Source organism: Salvelinus namaycush, chromosome 3 (genome assembly GCF_016432855.1).
Source record: "Salvelinus namaycush isolate Seneca chromosome 3, SaNama_1.0, whole genome shotgun sequence".
Lineage (NCBI taxonomy): Eukaryota > Metazoa > Chordata > Actinopteri > Salmoniformes > Salmonidae > Salvelinus > Salvelinus namaycush.
In genome coordinates, this window is record NC_052309.1 from 82,209,559 (window position 1) to 82,225,352 (window position 15,794).

The 15,794-nt window shown below is 44.7% G+C and overlaps 1 protein-coding gene across 1 annotated transcript in view; it reads left to right on the plus strand.

The window, feature by feature from the left end:
* The first annotated feature begins 12,227 nt into the window (after positions 1-12,227).
* Positions 12,228-15,794, plus strand: part of LOC120044074 (delphilin-like) — a 23,823-nt gene continuing 20,256 nt past the window's right edge. The window contains exon 1 of the mRNA XM_038988662.1: positions 12,228-12,514. Coding sequence (XP_038844590.1) covers positions 12,228-12,514 — 287 coding nt within the window. The remainder of the gene's footprint in view (positions 12,515-15,794) is intronic.

A 15,794-nucleotide genomic window follows, 5' to 3' on the forward strand; every position in this document is an offset into this window, starting at 1 on the left:
ATACGGCTGTTACACAACGACATGGAGAAGGAGAGAGGAAAAGACACTTATCGTCAATACATTTTCAGAACTATTCTCACAGTAATCATATATTTTGCACATGAACCGCCACCCGTTTGGAATAAGAAATCATGAATGTATTTACGTATGGGTGCCTTTGTTCATCGTGTTGTCCTGAACAGAACTACAGAGTTCACTCTGTTCCATTCGCTCCTGAAGCTGCTTATTTGAAGATAAGAGCCAGCCATGCCGATGGTTCCAGTGGGGTGATGAGAGTAGCGTACTACGGTGATTTGACAAGAGTAGGAGGATGGTTTGAAGAGTTCGAGATATTTGACTCTGCTAATCAGCTGTACCAGTGATTGTCTGAGAGGGGAGTTTGTTTTCCTCTTCGTGTTGATAGTCAGGATTTGGACACGATGAACATGAGCTGCAGCTTGCCGTCTCTCTGGTCTAAAGGAAGGTGAGTTTATTTTTTCACCTCTTGTTGAGGTTCAAAGTTCCAACCATTTCAAACATGTAGCTACTGCCTCAATTTTCCTGGTCTAATGTTAATTTCTGTGGGCAATCCTTTTATGCACTCTCGTCAAAAGGGGATTGTTCCCTCAGTCTGACACGCTCTCCGACCTCACTCGGGGCATGGCTACTTACTTATGCACAGTTTATAGGAGATAGATTCTCTCATACCTCCGAACACACACATTCCTATCTTAACAAAAATACTTTCATATTTGTTCATATTAAATGCACAACGTTAAGGATGGAGACTTCATACTGTAGTGTAAATACTTTTCAAGTTACAGTATTTATTTTATACCAGTTTTAAGGAAAGTCTACTTCTACTTAAATTTACGACAGGGAGTGAGGTGTCAAAACCCCCACCAGCTTCCTCCTCCCCTCTTCTGTGGGTGAGAGAAGGTCTGGTTATTGTCAACCATTGCCAAGCTGATCTGACCCATTGTGATCCTCACAGTACAGTCATGACAACATTGACATCTAACTGGTGCTGTGGGGGGGGGGGGTCAAAGGACAAGAGCGATCCACTGCATTGAGAAATCTCGGCCAATCACTGCAGGCTCCGTGTCACTCTAGGTACTTTTTGCAGTGCCTGATACTGTCTAGCGCAGTATATTGTATTGTTTATTTTTGTAATTAAAATCTGCCAGTAAAACCTTTTTTACATGTTTTTATACTGCATGACGCAAGTGATGTGTAGTTATGGAAACTCATATCAGACTGAAATGAAACTAACATATTTTTACATTTTTGGGCTGGACCAAAAACATTAAGTGTTAGGGAATAATGACGCCACTGACTCTCACTGCCCATAATCCCCTTATTCCATTAGGTGTTTGTCAGAGAGCTGTGACCCAGTCTGTAATGGGCAGACACAGACCTGGGCAGACATAGACCTGGGCAGACACAGACCTGGGCAGACACAGACCAAGGCAGACACAGACCTGGGCAGACACAGACCTGGGCAGACACATACCAGGGCAGACACAGACCTGGGCAGACACAGACCTGGGCAGGCACAGACCTGGGCAGGCACAGACCTGGGCAGACACAGACCTGGGCAGACACAGACCTGGGCAGGCACAGACCTGGGCAGACACAGACCTGGGCAGACACAGACCTGGGAAGACACAGGCCTGGGCAGACACAGACCCGGGCAGACACAGACCTGGGTAGACACAGTCTTGTTCACTGTCTTGTCGTGATATAATCAGTACTTTTCCTGTGTTTGTGACTCTGTCTGCACTCTGTAAGATTTACTGGTTGTTGTTAACCAGACAGATGGAAGATAACATTGCATTTTTACCTTAAAAAGGGACAAGAAAATGTGATTGATTTTGTTTGGTTGACAACTAAAATGTGTGCTTGTCACACCCTGATCTGTTTCACCTGTCCTTGTTATTGTCTCCAACCCCTCCAGGTGTTGCTTGTTTTCAATATATTTTTTTAAATTGTTAACCCTTACCTCTCCTCTCCTCGGCTTTTGAACTCCTCCAGGGGGCCACCATTTTTTTCCAAGTTGGACCTTCGGAATGCCTACCACCTGGTTTGGATACGCGAAGGGGATGAGGGGAAGACAGCCTTCAACACAGCCAGCGGACATTATGAGTATCAGGTCATGCCGTTTGGACTTATCATCGCCCCTGCTGTCTTCCAGGCTCTGGTAAACGATGTGCTCCAGGACATGCTCAACTGTTTGTGTTCGTCTACCTTGAACGACGTCCTGTTTTTTCCCCGGTCTGCCCAAGAACATGTTCTTCACGTCAGGCAGGTCCTTCAGCGCCTCCTGGAGAACCAGCTGTTCGTGAAAGCCGGAAGTGTGTGTTCCACCGCTCTACAATCACTTTTCTGGGATATGTCATTGCTGAGGGTAATGTCCAGATGGATCCTGGAAAGGTGAAAGCAGTGGTGGATTGGCCTCAACCTACATCCAGGGTGCAGTTGCAACATTTCCTATGATTTGCAAACTTCTACCGCCGTTTCATTTGGGGTTACATTACCCTGGTGGCCCCCCTCTCGGCCCTCACTTCTCCCAAAGTACCGTTCAAATGGTCTCCTGCTGTCAACAAAGCCTTTGTGGACCTGAAGCATCGGTTCACAACAGCACCCATCCTCATCCATCTGGACCCGCCGCGTCAATTTGTGGTTGAGGTGGATGCATCTGATGTTGGAGTTGGGGCCATCCTGTCCCAGCAATCTGCCCAGGACCAAAAGCTTCATCCCTGTGCCTTCCTGTCCCATCGTCTCAATTCTGCAGAGAGGAACTACGACGTAGGCAACCGAGAACTCCTGGTGGTCAAGATGGCGTTGGAAGAGTGGAGGCACTGGCTGGAAGGAGCAGAACAGCCATTCTTGGACTGGACCGACCATAAAAATCGGGAATATCTCTGCACAGCCAAGCGCCTTAACTTTAGGCAGACCCGGTGGGCTCTGTTGTTTACCAGATTCAACTTCACCCCTTCGGTGGCCAGACAGCATATACGGTGAGATGCCTCCTGAGGGTTCGACCATGGGGTAGGGGTTTCCAGTACCAGGTTGATTGGGAGGGTTATGGCCCGGAGGAGAGGTGGTGGGTCCCTGCTAAAGACATTCTGGACCCGGCCCTCATCGCCGATTTTCACCGCCGACACCCCGGTCAGCCAGGTATGCACCCAGGCAGGCGCCGCTGGGGGGGGGAGGGGGGGGTACTATCACACTCTGATCTGTTTCACCTGTCCTTGTTATTGTCTCCAACCCCCAGGTGTCGCTTGTTTTCCCCAGTGTATTTATCCCTGTGTTTCCTGTCTCTCTGTGCCAGTGTATTTATCCCTGTGTTTCCTGTCTCTATGTACCAGTGTATTTATCCCTGTGTTTCCTGTCTCTCTGTGACAGTATATTTATCCCTGTGTTTCCTGTCTCTCTGTACCAGTGTATTTATCCCTGTGTTTCCTGTCTCTCTATGCCAGTTCTTCTTGTATGTTTCAAGTCAACCAGCGTTTTTTCCCGTACTCCTGCCTTTGCTATTCTCCTTTTTCTAGTCCTCCCGGTTTAGACCCTTTCCTGTTCTGGACTCTGTACCCGCCTGCCTGACCATTCTGCCTGCCTTTACCTCGAGCCTGTCTGCCACTCTGTACCTCCTGGACTCTGAACTGGTTTTGACATTTTGCCTGTCCACGATCATTCTCTTGCCCTTTTTGGATGATTAAATAACTTAAACTCCAACCATCTGCCTCCTGTGTCTGCATCTGGGTCTCGCCTTGTGTCATGATAGTGCTTTTGAACTGTACTTTGCACAGGTTTGAGTTCACATGGCATCGTACTACAGCATCCAGTTTGTTGTGAAACAGTTTTGCTCAGTTTTGAGGAGATTGAGGTCCTGATTGATATAAATGGTTGCTGATGAGGTTCAGTCTCTGGAATATAGTCTAAAACCCTGCAGCTCCTGCTGTTGCCATTTGGACTAATGTAGATTGTCCTGTGTTGCTTGCTGTACTTTATTGTTTTCATCCCTCTGACCTTTGCTGGGCAGTGATGGGCTAGATTTGACTAACATATGCATCTCCACTAGCCTCGTATGAACCCTTCTAATCTCTCAAGCTCACATTCGGTTTCGCTACACGGATACATATAGTATCTGTGTAACGAAACTGAATGTGAGATCGCAAGATCAGAATGGTTCGTACGAGGCTACATCTTCACTGCCTCCCTACATAGATTACCATGTGAGAACAGCAGCGTGTGCGTCACACCTCCACCACTGTCTCCGTCCCTCTCATCAATATTAACTCTCTGTTTATAATGGGTGGACCCAGATGATCTGTCACTGGGTGTTTTCACAGACTTTATTATCTCTCTCTCTCTCTTTCATTATCTTTCCTCTTCTCTCTTTGATTATCACTGCCTTGGTGTGCACTTGCCCTGTGGATTCAAAGGTGAAGTCACTGTCTTCTCCAGCTTCTTCTAAACTTGACCAGCTAGCTTGTGCCTCTGTCCCAGCCAATCTACCCATCTCTCCCCACGGATGTGTTCTATTTTTAAGCAGCCTACTTCCTTTAATAAATTCTCTCTTAAATTTCTGGCGCAGTCGCCAGCAGAACTTCTTAAACTGACGAACAACCCATGGGTTAGCAAGTGCTGGAACATTTTAATGTTCTGCAAAACATACTGTATAGTGATATGGGTGACAAGTGTCACCCATGTCAAACGATGCAGCTTTGGAGAAGAGCGTACAGTGCGGTATGTCCTGCAATGTTATGTGGTAGTTATTTGACATTATGTGGGCAAATAGTAAGTTGAAAGTAAGAAAATATTGGAGCATTGTTTATACGTCTCGTTAACTAGAGAGTTACAGAGACGTTTTATTGCTGCATGTCCTCTCTAATAGTGTGGGTAAAGTTGGTATAGTGTTTAAAGAGTCCCCTGTGAGTAGGTTTTCTGGGGGAGATTCCACCGCTGTGCTGTTGGCAACTGTTGTTGCAATTGATATGTGATTCTCTGCTTCATATAATAGACCTCAATCCTTCTCTATCCATTCCATTACGTAATTTGCTCATCAGTGGATCTTACAGTCTGTGCTGACCTGCCTCTGTAATTCAGAAGGGACTCGTCTCTCCTCTCTCCCTACTCACCCGTTCCTCCCTCCGTCCTCTGAGAGACTAGACGACTAAGTCTCTTCCATTCTCACTTTGGGTGACGCCTTGGTCACACATGAGCATTTTGGAATTGAGCGGTTGCCATGACCACCCCTGGGTGACCCAGTCGACAAGGAAAAGGGAGAGGAGGTGGAGAGGAGTGAAACAAAGAGAGGCGTATCATCTGACGCTGTCCTGAGGATGTTTTTGGAGGTTTTGAGATTTTTGAGAGAGAGAGCCACGCTTTTTATTCTTCTCTTACTTCATCTCTCTCTTTTTTGGGCGGCTGACTTCCTACCCTGCAGCAAGCTCACCTTCTTCCTCTTCTCCTGTCTTTCTCCCCGCTGTTTCTCCTTGAGAGTTATTTTCTTTATTTAAACCACATGAGGACTAATTACTCTTGTTAAGGACGAGGAGACGCCTACTTACCTTCTTGTTCAGAGCTCTTTCACAACTTCCTGGTACCCTGAAGAGGCATGGGGAGGGATAGGAGCATCTCCCGCCACTTTCGGTACAGTGCTCTGTGTGCTTTCCTCTTAGTTGTGCTCTTAGCTTGTTTAGCGCTGAGTTGACGAGTATTTGTTGATGTTGTTATTACTAAAGCTAGGACATGAGAGTTGCTGTGATTTCTCTGTTGTCCAAACGTTTTGCCTTATTGTGAAAATAGCATCAACTAAGAATGTGTGCACTTGGCTTACAATACTGTTTCTATTGCTTGAAGTCCATATTAAAGTTTGATATTATTCCGTTTGCAATTATTGAAACACTTGTATGTGTAATAGTTAAATCTCCCTGTACCTTATAATGTTGACTGTAGATTGACCTATTTTTCACTGTGTTATGCTAAAGGTATGCTAATGCTAAAGGTATTACAAGATACGGCACCCCATTACTTTGTGCATTTATAGTTGCTGTGTCTAAGCTCTCCTCTCTCTACCTTGGTAGGCTACAGTAACAGCCTACTACACATTGGCATGTGAATCGGATTTATCATCTCTCCTAACTGGGTCTCACAGGAGATAATTGACATTGTTCTTCCTTAATAAGTTTCCCACATTCTGGTTGTCATTTATCCCTGAGAGTGGCGCGTCCTTGATCCACTCCTCCTCCATCTTTAGTTATAGATAGACACGACCTGCTTTTAATTGAGGGCATAGCGAGGCCTTCATCACAGAGGCCTACATCCCTACTCAACATGGAAGAATCATTTAAGTTTCCTTTAACTTTGGTTCAGGGCAGAAAGGTCTGATGCTGTGTTGTTTCACCTATCCAAAGGTTTCAGACCCTGTGCACAAGATGTTGGGTCTAGGTACGACAGTGCTAGAAAAAATTGGACCTGGGCCTATAGTGTGGATTGGATTTCGTTTTTTTCTAAGTTTCTCAATCTCCATTTTGTCTTGAGTGACCTCTCAATAAAAGCTGAAAGGCCTACATAGCCTAACCCTAGCCTTTTGAAATAGATGACATGACTAGCTGGAATTACAGCATGTAGGCCTAGCACTACGTGGCCTATAAAAATAACTTATTTCTCTCTCTCTCTATTTCTTCCTTTCTCTCTGCCTCTCTTTCTGTCTCTATGGTAGGCATAGTCTGTTTACTTGTTAAATTCAGGTGCATGGCTCTGAAGAGTTGTGGCAGGGATGCAGAAAGAGCTAAGTACTTTTGAGTTTTGTGCTATTCATAGGTTGTGGAAATAATTAGAATAAGAATAATTATATTGGGGAAATCAATGTGCTTATTACTGTGTTATGTAACCCAGAACTAAAATCTCACTTAATTTGGTCATATACTGTCCACAAGATCAGTAGTTTCTCTGTAGTGCTCAGCCTCTTTTTTTAAATTGTATTTTGTATCTTTTTTTGTTAACTATATATATACATACACATATGCATACATATACACATATATACATACACATACCTATATAGACATACATACTTACCAGTGGAAGTATACAAAACAGACAGATTATTTCACTTATAATTCACTGTATCACAATTCTAGTGGGTCAGAAGTTTACATACACTAAGTTGACTGTGACTTTAAACAGCTTGGAAAATTCCAGAAAATTATGTCATGGCTTTAGAAGCTTCTGATAGGTTAATTAATATAATTTGAGTCAATTGGAGGTGTATCTGTGGATGTATTTCAAGGCCTACCTTCAAACTCAGTGCCTCTTTGCTTGACATCATGGGAAAATCAAAAGAAATCAGCCAAGACCTCAGAAAAAAATTGTAGACCTCCACAAGTCTGGTTCATCCTCCGCCTGAAGGTACCACGTTCATCTGTACCAACAATAGTACGCAAGTATAAACACCATGGGACCATGCAGCCGTCATACCGCTCAGGAAGGAGATGCATTCTGTTTTCTAGAGATGAACGTACTTTGGTGCGAAAAGTGCAAATCAATCCCAGAACAACAGCAAAGGACCTTGTGAAGATTCTGGAGGAAACAGGTACAAAAGTATCTATATCCACAGTAAAATGAGTCCTATATCGACATAACCTGAAAGGCCACTCAGCAAGGAGCAGCCATAAAAAAGCCAGACTATGGTTTGCAACTGCACATGGGGACAAAGATTGTACTTTTTGGAGAATTGTCCTCTGGTCTGATGAAACAAAAATAGAACTGTTTGGCCATAATGACCATCGTTGAGTTTGGAGGAAAAAGGGGGAGGCTTGCAAGCCGAAGAACACTTTCCCAACCTGTGAAGCACGGGGTTGGCAGCATCATGTTGTGGGGGTGCTTTGCTGCAGGAGGGACTGGTGCACTTCACAAAATAGATGGAATCATGAAGAAGGAAAATGATGTGGATATATTGAAGCAACATCTTAAGGCATCAGTCAGGAAGTTAAAACTTGGTCGCAAATGGGTCTTCCAAATGTACAATGACCCCAAGCATACTTCCAAAGTTGTGGCAAAATGGCTTAAGGACAACAAAGTCAAGGTATTTGAGTGGCCATCACAAAGCCCTGACCTCAATCCCATAGAATATTTGTGGGCAGAACTGAAAAAGCGTGTGCGAGCAAGGAGGCCTACAAACCTGACTCAGTTACACCAGCTCTGTCAGGAGGAATGGGCCAAAATTCACCCAACTTATTGCGGGAAGCTTGTGGAAGGCTACCCAAAACGTTTGACCCAAGTTAAACAATTTAAAGGCAATGCTACCAAATACTAATTGAGTGCATGTAAACTTCTGACCCACTGGGAATGTGAGTAAAGAAATAAAAGCTGAAATATATCATTCTCTCTACTATTATTCTGACATTTCACATTCTTAACAAAAGGTGGCGATCCTAACTGACCTAAGAGAGGGAATTTTTACTAGGATTAAATGTCAGGAATTGTGAAAAACTGAGTTTAAATGTATTTGGCTAAGGTGTATGTAAACTTCTGACTTCAACTGTATATATATTTTTTAAATCCTGTTTCTTATTTTCCATAATTAGCTATTACTATTTGTGGTAATGTAGGAAATGTATGCAAAGGATTTTACCTCTCACCAGTCTTGCCATTACCAAAACTACATTATTGCAAGCAATTATTATATTAGCAAACAATTATTGTGAATCATCCTATATTGTCCCTAACATCTTTTACTCCTATGCAACAGTTGTGGGATACGCACATACACCCACACACTCATACACACTCAACCATTTCCCCCCACACAACCATAGGCTCACATTCTCAGCAGTTGCACCATTCCAGAGCCCAACTCAAGAAAGGTCCTGATTTACGGATGCATGTACAGTTGCAGCTGTATGAGAAGGCCTGCAAGACTGTGCAAAAAATAAATAAAAATATGGGCAGAAATGGAGAGATTTTATTAACCATTGTCACGTCCTAGATGATGGAGGTCAAATGTACACCTTTTCCCTTAAACACCCACAACACGGTCACCTGTATTGACCATATTCCCAAGAATCTCCATGCAGTCAGACTTTGATTTTGTGCCACCAGGGCCACAATAATATACCCCCTCTCTGAATGTCCGAGTGTGACCCCCTCCCCATGGGTTACTGCAGCTAGTGTTGCTAGCACTGCCACTGCCTGGGTGGGGGTACCCACCGGAATCCCCACCGGCTAGGTACAAGTTCGTCAAGTGCTCAGCCTCTTTTCATATTTCAGTTCTCCTGCTGCAGTGTCAGGTTGTTCCTCTGGGAGGCAGTAGAGAGTGGTCTGTACCTGTGTTGCTGGTGCAACCAGGGACTGATGACTCCATACTGTGGATAAATATGAAAATGTACAACAGCCTCAATTAAAAACCCCCAACCTGCCCATTGTTTTAATTTGATCGACTATGGAGAACACTACAAGTAGTGCCCATTTTTAGAAGAATGTTTAGCAATCCCACCCCTCATCCAGCCTTCTGTATTCTCCAGGGTGGAAGGTATGGAGGAGTATGACAGGGTCCGTTTTGGTGTTGATTGTGTTACATATTGTGTATCTAAATGTGTTGATACTTAAGGAGCAGTTTGGGGCACACAAACACACACACACACAAACATACAAACACACACACACACCTGTCCTCAACCAGCCGCACATCTCCCAGTCACAGAGTCTGCTATTATGTTAATACATTTCCAATGATCCTAATCAGGCTGCATTCCATGTTGGCTAAATGTTTGTTGTGCTCCACTATTGCTTTGCTCTTTAGGTGACTGGAGAGCTCTCCACAAAGGATAACATTCTGCTGTAGCGCCCTCGTCTGCCCCTTCGCTGGTTAATCACTCTGGGACACACACGCACGCACGCACGCAGGCGGCTGCATGGCAGGGTGTGCGTAGGAGGCAAGGTGGTGGGGTCAGGACTAGCTGGCTGGCTGTCTGGATGGATGGCTGCTGTCTGGGTGGCTGGGAAGCATGTAATTATAGTGTCTGTATTGTCTATCTGACTATTATAATCCACTAGTATAATGGTGTGATACAGTAGGTGCCAATTTCTCCTTCTATAATTGACCTGCTCTAATGCATATCAGACAGTGTCAACCCTATTGTCTCAGCAATCAAGAAAACGGAATACACGCTATTCTAAATACATGGGAAAGGGGGATACCTAAACACTTGTACAACTGAATGCATTCAACTGAAATGTGTGTATCCGCATTTAACCCAACCCCTCTGAATCAGAAAGGTGCGGGGGGCTGCCTTAATCAACATCCACGTCTTCGGTACCCTGGGAACAGTGGAATAACTGGCCCGACGCTCTAACCACCATGGCAGTTGATTATTTAAGGATAGTGTGTAAGTGGTCAAGGCATATCCCAAAATGTCTATTCCAGTGCCAAAAAGATAGTGTATGCTGCTCCCGTGCTTTATTCCTGCACCCACATTGGCAATGTTTGGACTACAACAGTTTTCCTCTTCTAAAACAAACTCACTATAGGTTTACAAAGGACTGGTCGTACTACATCTTTGCGTCTTCATTACTGTGTTGGAAGACCATATACTGTATAATTGACATATTATGTAAACTGTAATGTAACTTGGAAACAGACAAGTCTTTCCTCTGCTTGGTTGAATCACTCTATTCTCAACAGTGGGATTGTGCTATAGAGGGAACTTTATACAGTTGTGTTTGAAGTTTGACAGCTGTGTAGTTTTTCCTCTGTGAATGTATTGTAGCTCAATTTGATGGAAACAATCCAATACTTACGAGAGACAGAGACAGACAGAGACAGACAGAGAGAGACAGAGAGTGAGTGAGTGAGTGTGTGCGTGTGTGTGTGTGTGTGTGTGTGTGTGTGTGTGTGTGTGTGTGTGTGTGTGTGTGTGTGTGTGTGTGTGTGTGTGTGTGTGTGTGTGTGTGTGTGTGTGTGTGTGTGTGTGTGTGTGTGTGTGTGTGTGTGTGTGTGTGTGTGTGTGCGCATGTGAGAGAGGGAGAGAGGGTGCAAGAGAGAGAACAGGGATGGAGTGGGAAATAGCAAAATAGAGAGAATGATAGAGGGGGAGTTTTATCTCTAGAGGTGGTATACAGAGGGATTGTGTCTGCTCTCATTCCCGTACAGTAGCTGTGTGCTGCTGTCACTTCTTCAGGGCGTTCACACCTGGAGCTGCTAGTGAGAGAGACTCAGGGAAGCGACTACACTATCCTCATCTCCACCAACAGATAATCACTCAGTAGAGCTGCTGTTGACCTACCTCCTCTCTTCCCCTATCTGCTGTCTCACCTCGCTCAACTCTCTCCCAGGGAATTCTATGGATAGAGAGCTGCTGCTGATGATGATTTCACATCAGTTATGTGGATGCCAAGCTGCGTACAGAACTCATCTCATCTGATAGCCTAACTGTTTCTGTCTCCTTTATGCTGATTGGACTAAATGTGTTTGTAAAGAACATTATATGGGATTTATAAGCTTTTCACCATCAACTGAGATGCCTTTTCTCAACCTGGATGCTATCTGTGTTCTATCAAGGCTTGCTGTACTGGATGGTGTCTACTAGCTTCTGGAGGATTTGGATTGAAACCCTCTGTGTCTGTCTCTTGAGTCTGTGTTCACCACCCTGTTATAGTCTGTTGTGTTCTCCAAGGAGCACCTACTGAACCACCACAGGGTTCCTGGTTGGTAGCCTGTGGTGCCCCAAATATCTAGCTTTAGAGTGGACTGGACCCTAGGGGGAGGAGCCACTGACAGCTATCAGGATTCCAAAGAAAAGGAAGAACCACTCCTTCTCTCTCTCTCTCTCTCTCTCTCCTTCGCGCTCTCTCTCTCTCGCTCTCTCCTTCGCTCTCTCTCTCTCCTTCGCGCTCTCTCTCTCTCTCTCCTTCGCTCTCTCTCTCTCTCCTTCGCTCTTTCTCTCTCACTCTCTCTCTCTCTCTCCTTCGCTCTCTCTCTCTCCTTCGCACTCTCTCTCTCTCTCTCTCTCTCTCTCTCTCTCTCCTTCGCTCTCTCTCTATCTCTCTCTCTCTCTCCTTCGCGCTCTCTCTCTCTCTCTCTCTCTCCCCTTCTCTCTCTCTCTCTCTCTCTCTCTCTCTCTCTCTCCCTCTCTCTCCTCTGAAACAGTGCTCGTTCTTCTAAGTCTAGCAGCCTCGCTGTCTCTGACTGTAGGTAAGACCATTGCCAGTAACAGAATAGTGTTTCATGTTTTTATTCCATGTTTGCCAGAATCTTCATCCCCAAAAAGCACCGGGAGCGCTTCGATGACGTTGTGTCCCAGAGCCTGATGGGCCGGCTCAAAGGGCGGAGCTTCAGCGACCCCAGCCGCAACCGCCTGCGCCGAAGCCGCAGCGAGGACCACCCGGAGCGCCTGCTGGTGTCCACCCGGGCCAGCTCTGTCCCCCGAACGCATGCCGAGGAGGGCGTGATGCCCCCCATCCGTGGCCTCAGGAAGACCACCTCACTCACCGCAGGGCACGCTGGCAACGCTGCAGCCCTTCGCAGGTAAGAGTCTTTAGCCTGATTCACACTTCAGATCCGTACCGAACCATATTGCATGGTTCCAGAAACGATGGTGGATGCGTAACCAGGCCAGCGCAGTAACAGCTCGCCTTGGCTTGGTGTTGTCCAATAGTGTGAATTAGGCTCTAATTGGCCAGTCGGACAATGATAGTACAGAGTTTTAGTTGACCACCCTAGCCTTAGCCAATGATAGTACAGAGTTTTAGTTGACCACCCTAGCCATAGCCAATGATAGTACAGAGTTTTAGTTGACCACCCTAGCCATAGCCAATGATAGTACAGAGTTTTAGTTGACCACCCTAGCCATAGCCAATGATAGTACAGCGTTTTAGTTGACCACCCTAGCCATAGCCAATGATAGTACAGAGTTTTAGTTGACCACCCTAGCCATAGCCAATGATAGTACAGAGTTTTAGTTGACCACCCTAGCCTTAGCCAATAATAGTACAGCGTTTTAGTTGACCACCCTAGCCATAGCCAATGATAGTACAGAATCTTAGTTGACCACCCTAGCCATAGCCAATGATAGTACAGAGTTTTAGTTGACCACCCTAGCCATAGCCAATGACAGTACAGTTTTAGTTGACCACCCTAGCCTTAGCCAATGATAGTACAGCGTTTTAGTTGACCACCCTAGCCATAGCCAATGATAGTACAGAGTCATAGTTGCCCACCCTAGCCATAGCCAATGATAGTACAGAGTTTTAGTTGACCACCCTAGCCATAGCCAATGATAGTACAGAGTTTTAGTTGACCACCCTAGCCTTAGCCAATGATAGTACAGCGTTTTAGTTGATCACCCTAGCCATAGCCAATGATAGTACAGAGTTTTAGTTGACCACCCTAGCCATAGCCAATGATAGTACAGAATCTTAGTTGACCACCCTAGCCATAGCCAATGATAGTACAGAGTTTTAGTTGACCACCCTAGCCATAGCCAATGATAGTACAGAGTTTTAGTTGACCACCCTAGCCATAGCCAATGATAGTACAGAGTTTTAGTTGACCACCCTAGCCATAGCCAATGATAGTACAGAGTTTTAGTTGACCACCCTAGCCATAGCCAATGATAGTACAGAATCTTAGTTGACCACCCTAGCCATAGCCAATGATAGTACAGAGTTTTAGTTGACCACCCTAGCCATAGCCAATGACAGTACAGAGTTTTAGTTGACCACCCTAGCCATAGCCAATGACAGTACAGAGTTTTAGTTGACCACCCTAGCCATAGCCAATGACAGTACAGAGTTTTAGTTGACCACCCTAGCCATAGCCAATGACAGTACAGAGTTTTAGTTGACTATGATGATAAGCCCTCGCTGGCTGATGATTGATATGTTGGATCAGGTGTTATAGAAGGAATCAGTTAGTCATCTGGAGAAACGGCCCAGACAGAGTCTCTGTGTTATAATGTTGCAGCCTATGTACTGGTACTGTATGTTGATTCAATGTGTTTGAAGAAATACATCACATAAATGTTATTCTCAAGGCATGTCATTTCTAGCCATTAATGAAACTGCCCTGCTTCAGATAATTATCCTCTCCAGTCCAGTCAGTTACTTAATTAGCTGACATTTACAGCTAAATGTATCACTTTTGACAGGGATTACTATACTAGTATGGCATGTGTGTAGGAGTGTGTTCAAATAGACACATCACTGTCTATTTGAAGCCTTGCTTTGACTGTACCTGCCCTTACAGAAAAAAACACATTATTTCACAAGTAGATTTGTGTTATCACATGTTGCTTTACATGTTCTCACATGTCATCACATGAAAACGTGTTTTTGGAACACTTCACGTGTTCATTTGAAATTGATGTGCTTTTCCCCGTAAGGGTGCATACCTGAAAGTTCTAGGTAGTGTCACTCTTTAAGAATAGAAAGGGCCTTGATGCTGGCTTCCTGCTCTAACAGTACAACACTGAATATTAATAATGCTCTAGAGTAGACTATAAATACTTAGAGAGAGAAACAAACAGACTAAATAAATCATCCAAATAATTCCACGGAAGTGCAAAGAGGAAGTAAGGATGCCCATCTTTTTCTGTGGGCCTAACTTAGCCAAACAAGTAATGAAGCAACATTATCCCTCGGGGATGTATCTGTCTAGGTTTAAGTCTATGTTTAAGTGAATGCAGGGTGGGCTGTTCACTCTGGCTGTGGATATAAAGTAACTAGTGTACAAGACTCTGAATGTGTACCAAATGGTACCCTATTCCCTGTATAGTGGACTACTTTTGACTATAGCCATATGGACCCTGGTCAAAAGTAGTGCAATAAATAAGGAATAGGCTGCCATTTGGGACACAATCTCTGAAAGTGTTTCTCGTATATGAATCCAATCACTGAAGTGATATATGTATTTCAGTACAGCAGGTAGAGTCGTTGTAACCTCATTATTACTTTCCAGCTGCATGTTTTTATGTGTTTACACCTGAAATGGAGAGAGTTTACTGCAGACCCTCCATCTCTAATAGGTTTTAAATGAGACAATTCAACGCCATTTTTAGATGACATACTAATCCCAAGTATTACCCAGAGGAGTTTCTATGGTAACAAGCCATATATTAAGGCAGGGTGGGGGTGCAGGTTGGGGGACACAATGACACATGGCTACAGCTGTCCTTTTTCAATGACTTTCACATGTTCTGTTTCCATGTCATTTCACCAGTCTGTTCCCTAAAGCGTGAGCCACCTTACCAAGGGTTAGGGTTAGTGAACCACCTTACCAAGGGTTAGGGTTAGTGAACCACTTTACCAAGGGTTAGGGTTAGTGAACCACTTTACCAAGGGTTAGGGTTAGTGAACCACTATACCAAGGGTTAGGGTTAGTGAACCACCTTACCTAGGGTTAGTGAACCACTATACCAAGGGTTAGGGTTAGTGAACCACTATACCAAGGGTTAGGGTGAGTGAACCACTTTACCAAGGGTTAGGGTGAGTGAACCACTTTACCAAGGGTTAGGGTTAGTGAACCACTTTACCAAGGGTTAGGGTTAGTGAACCACTATACCAAGGGTTAGGGTGAGTGAACCACTATACCAAGGGTTAGGGTTAGTGAACCACTATACCAAGGGTTAGGGTGAGTGAACCACTATACCAAGGGTTAGGGTTAGTGAACCACTATACCAAGGGTTAGGGTTAGTGAACCACTATACCAAGGGTTAGGGTGAGTGAACCACTATACCAAGGGTTACGGTTAGTGAACCACTATACCAAGGGTTAGGGTTAGTGAACCACTATACCAAGAGTTAGAGTTA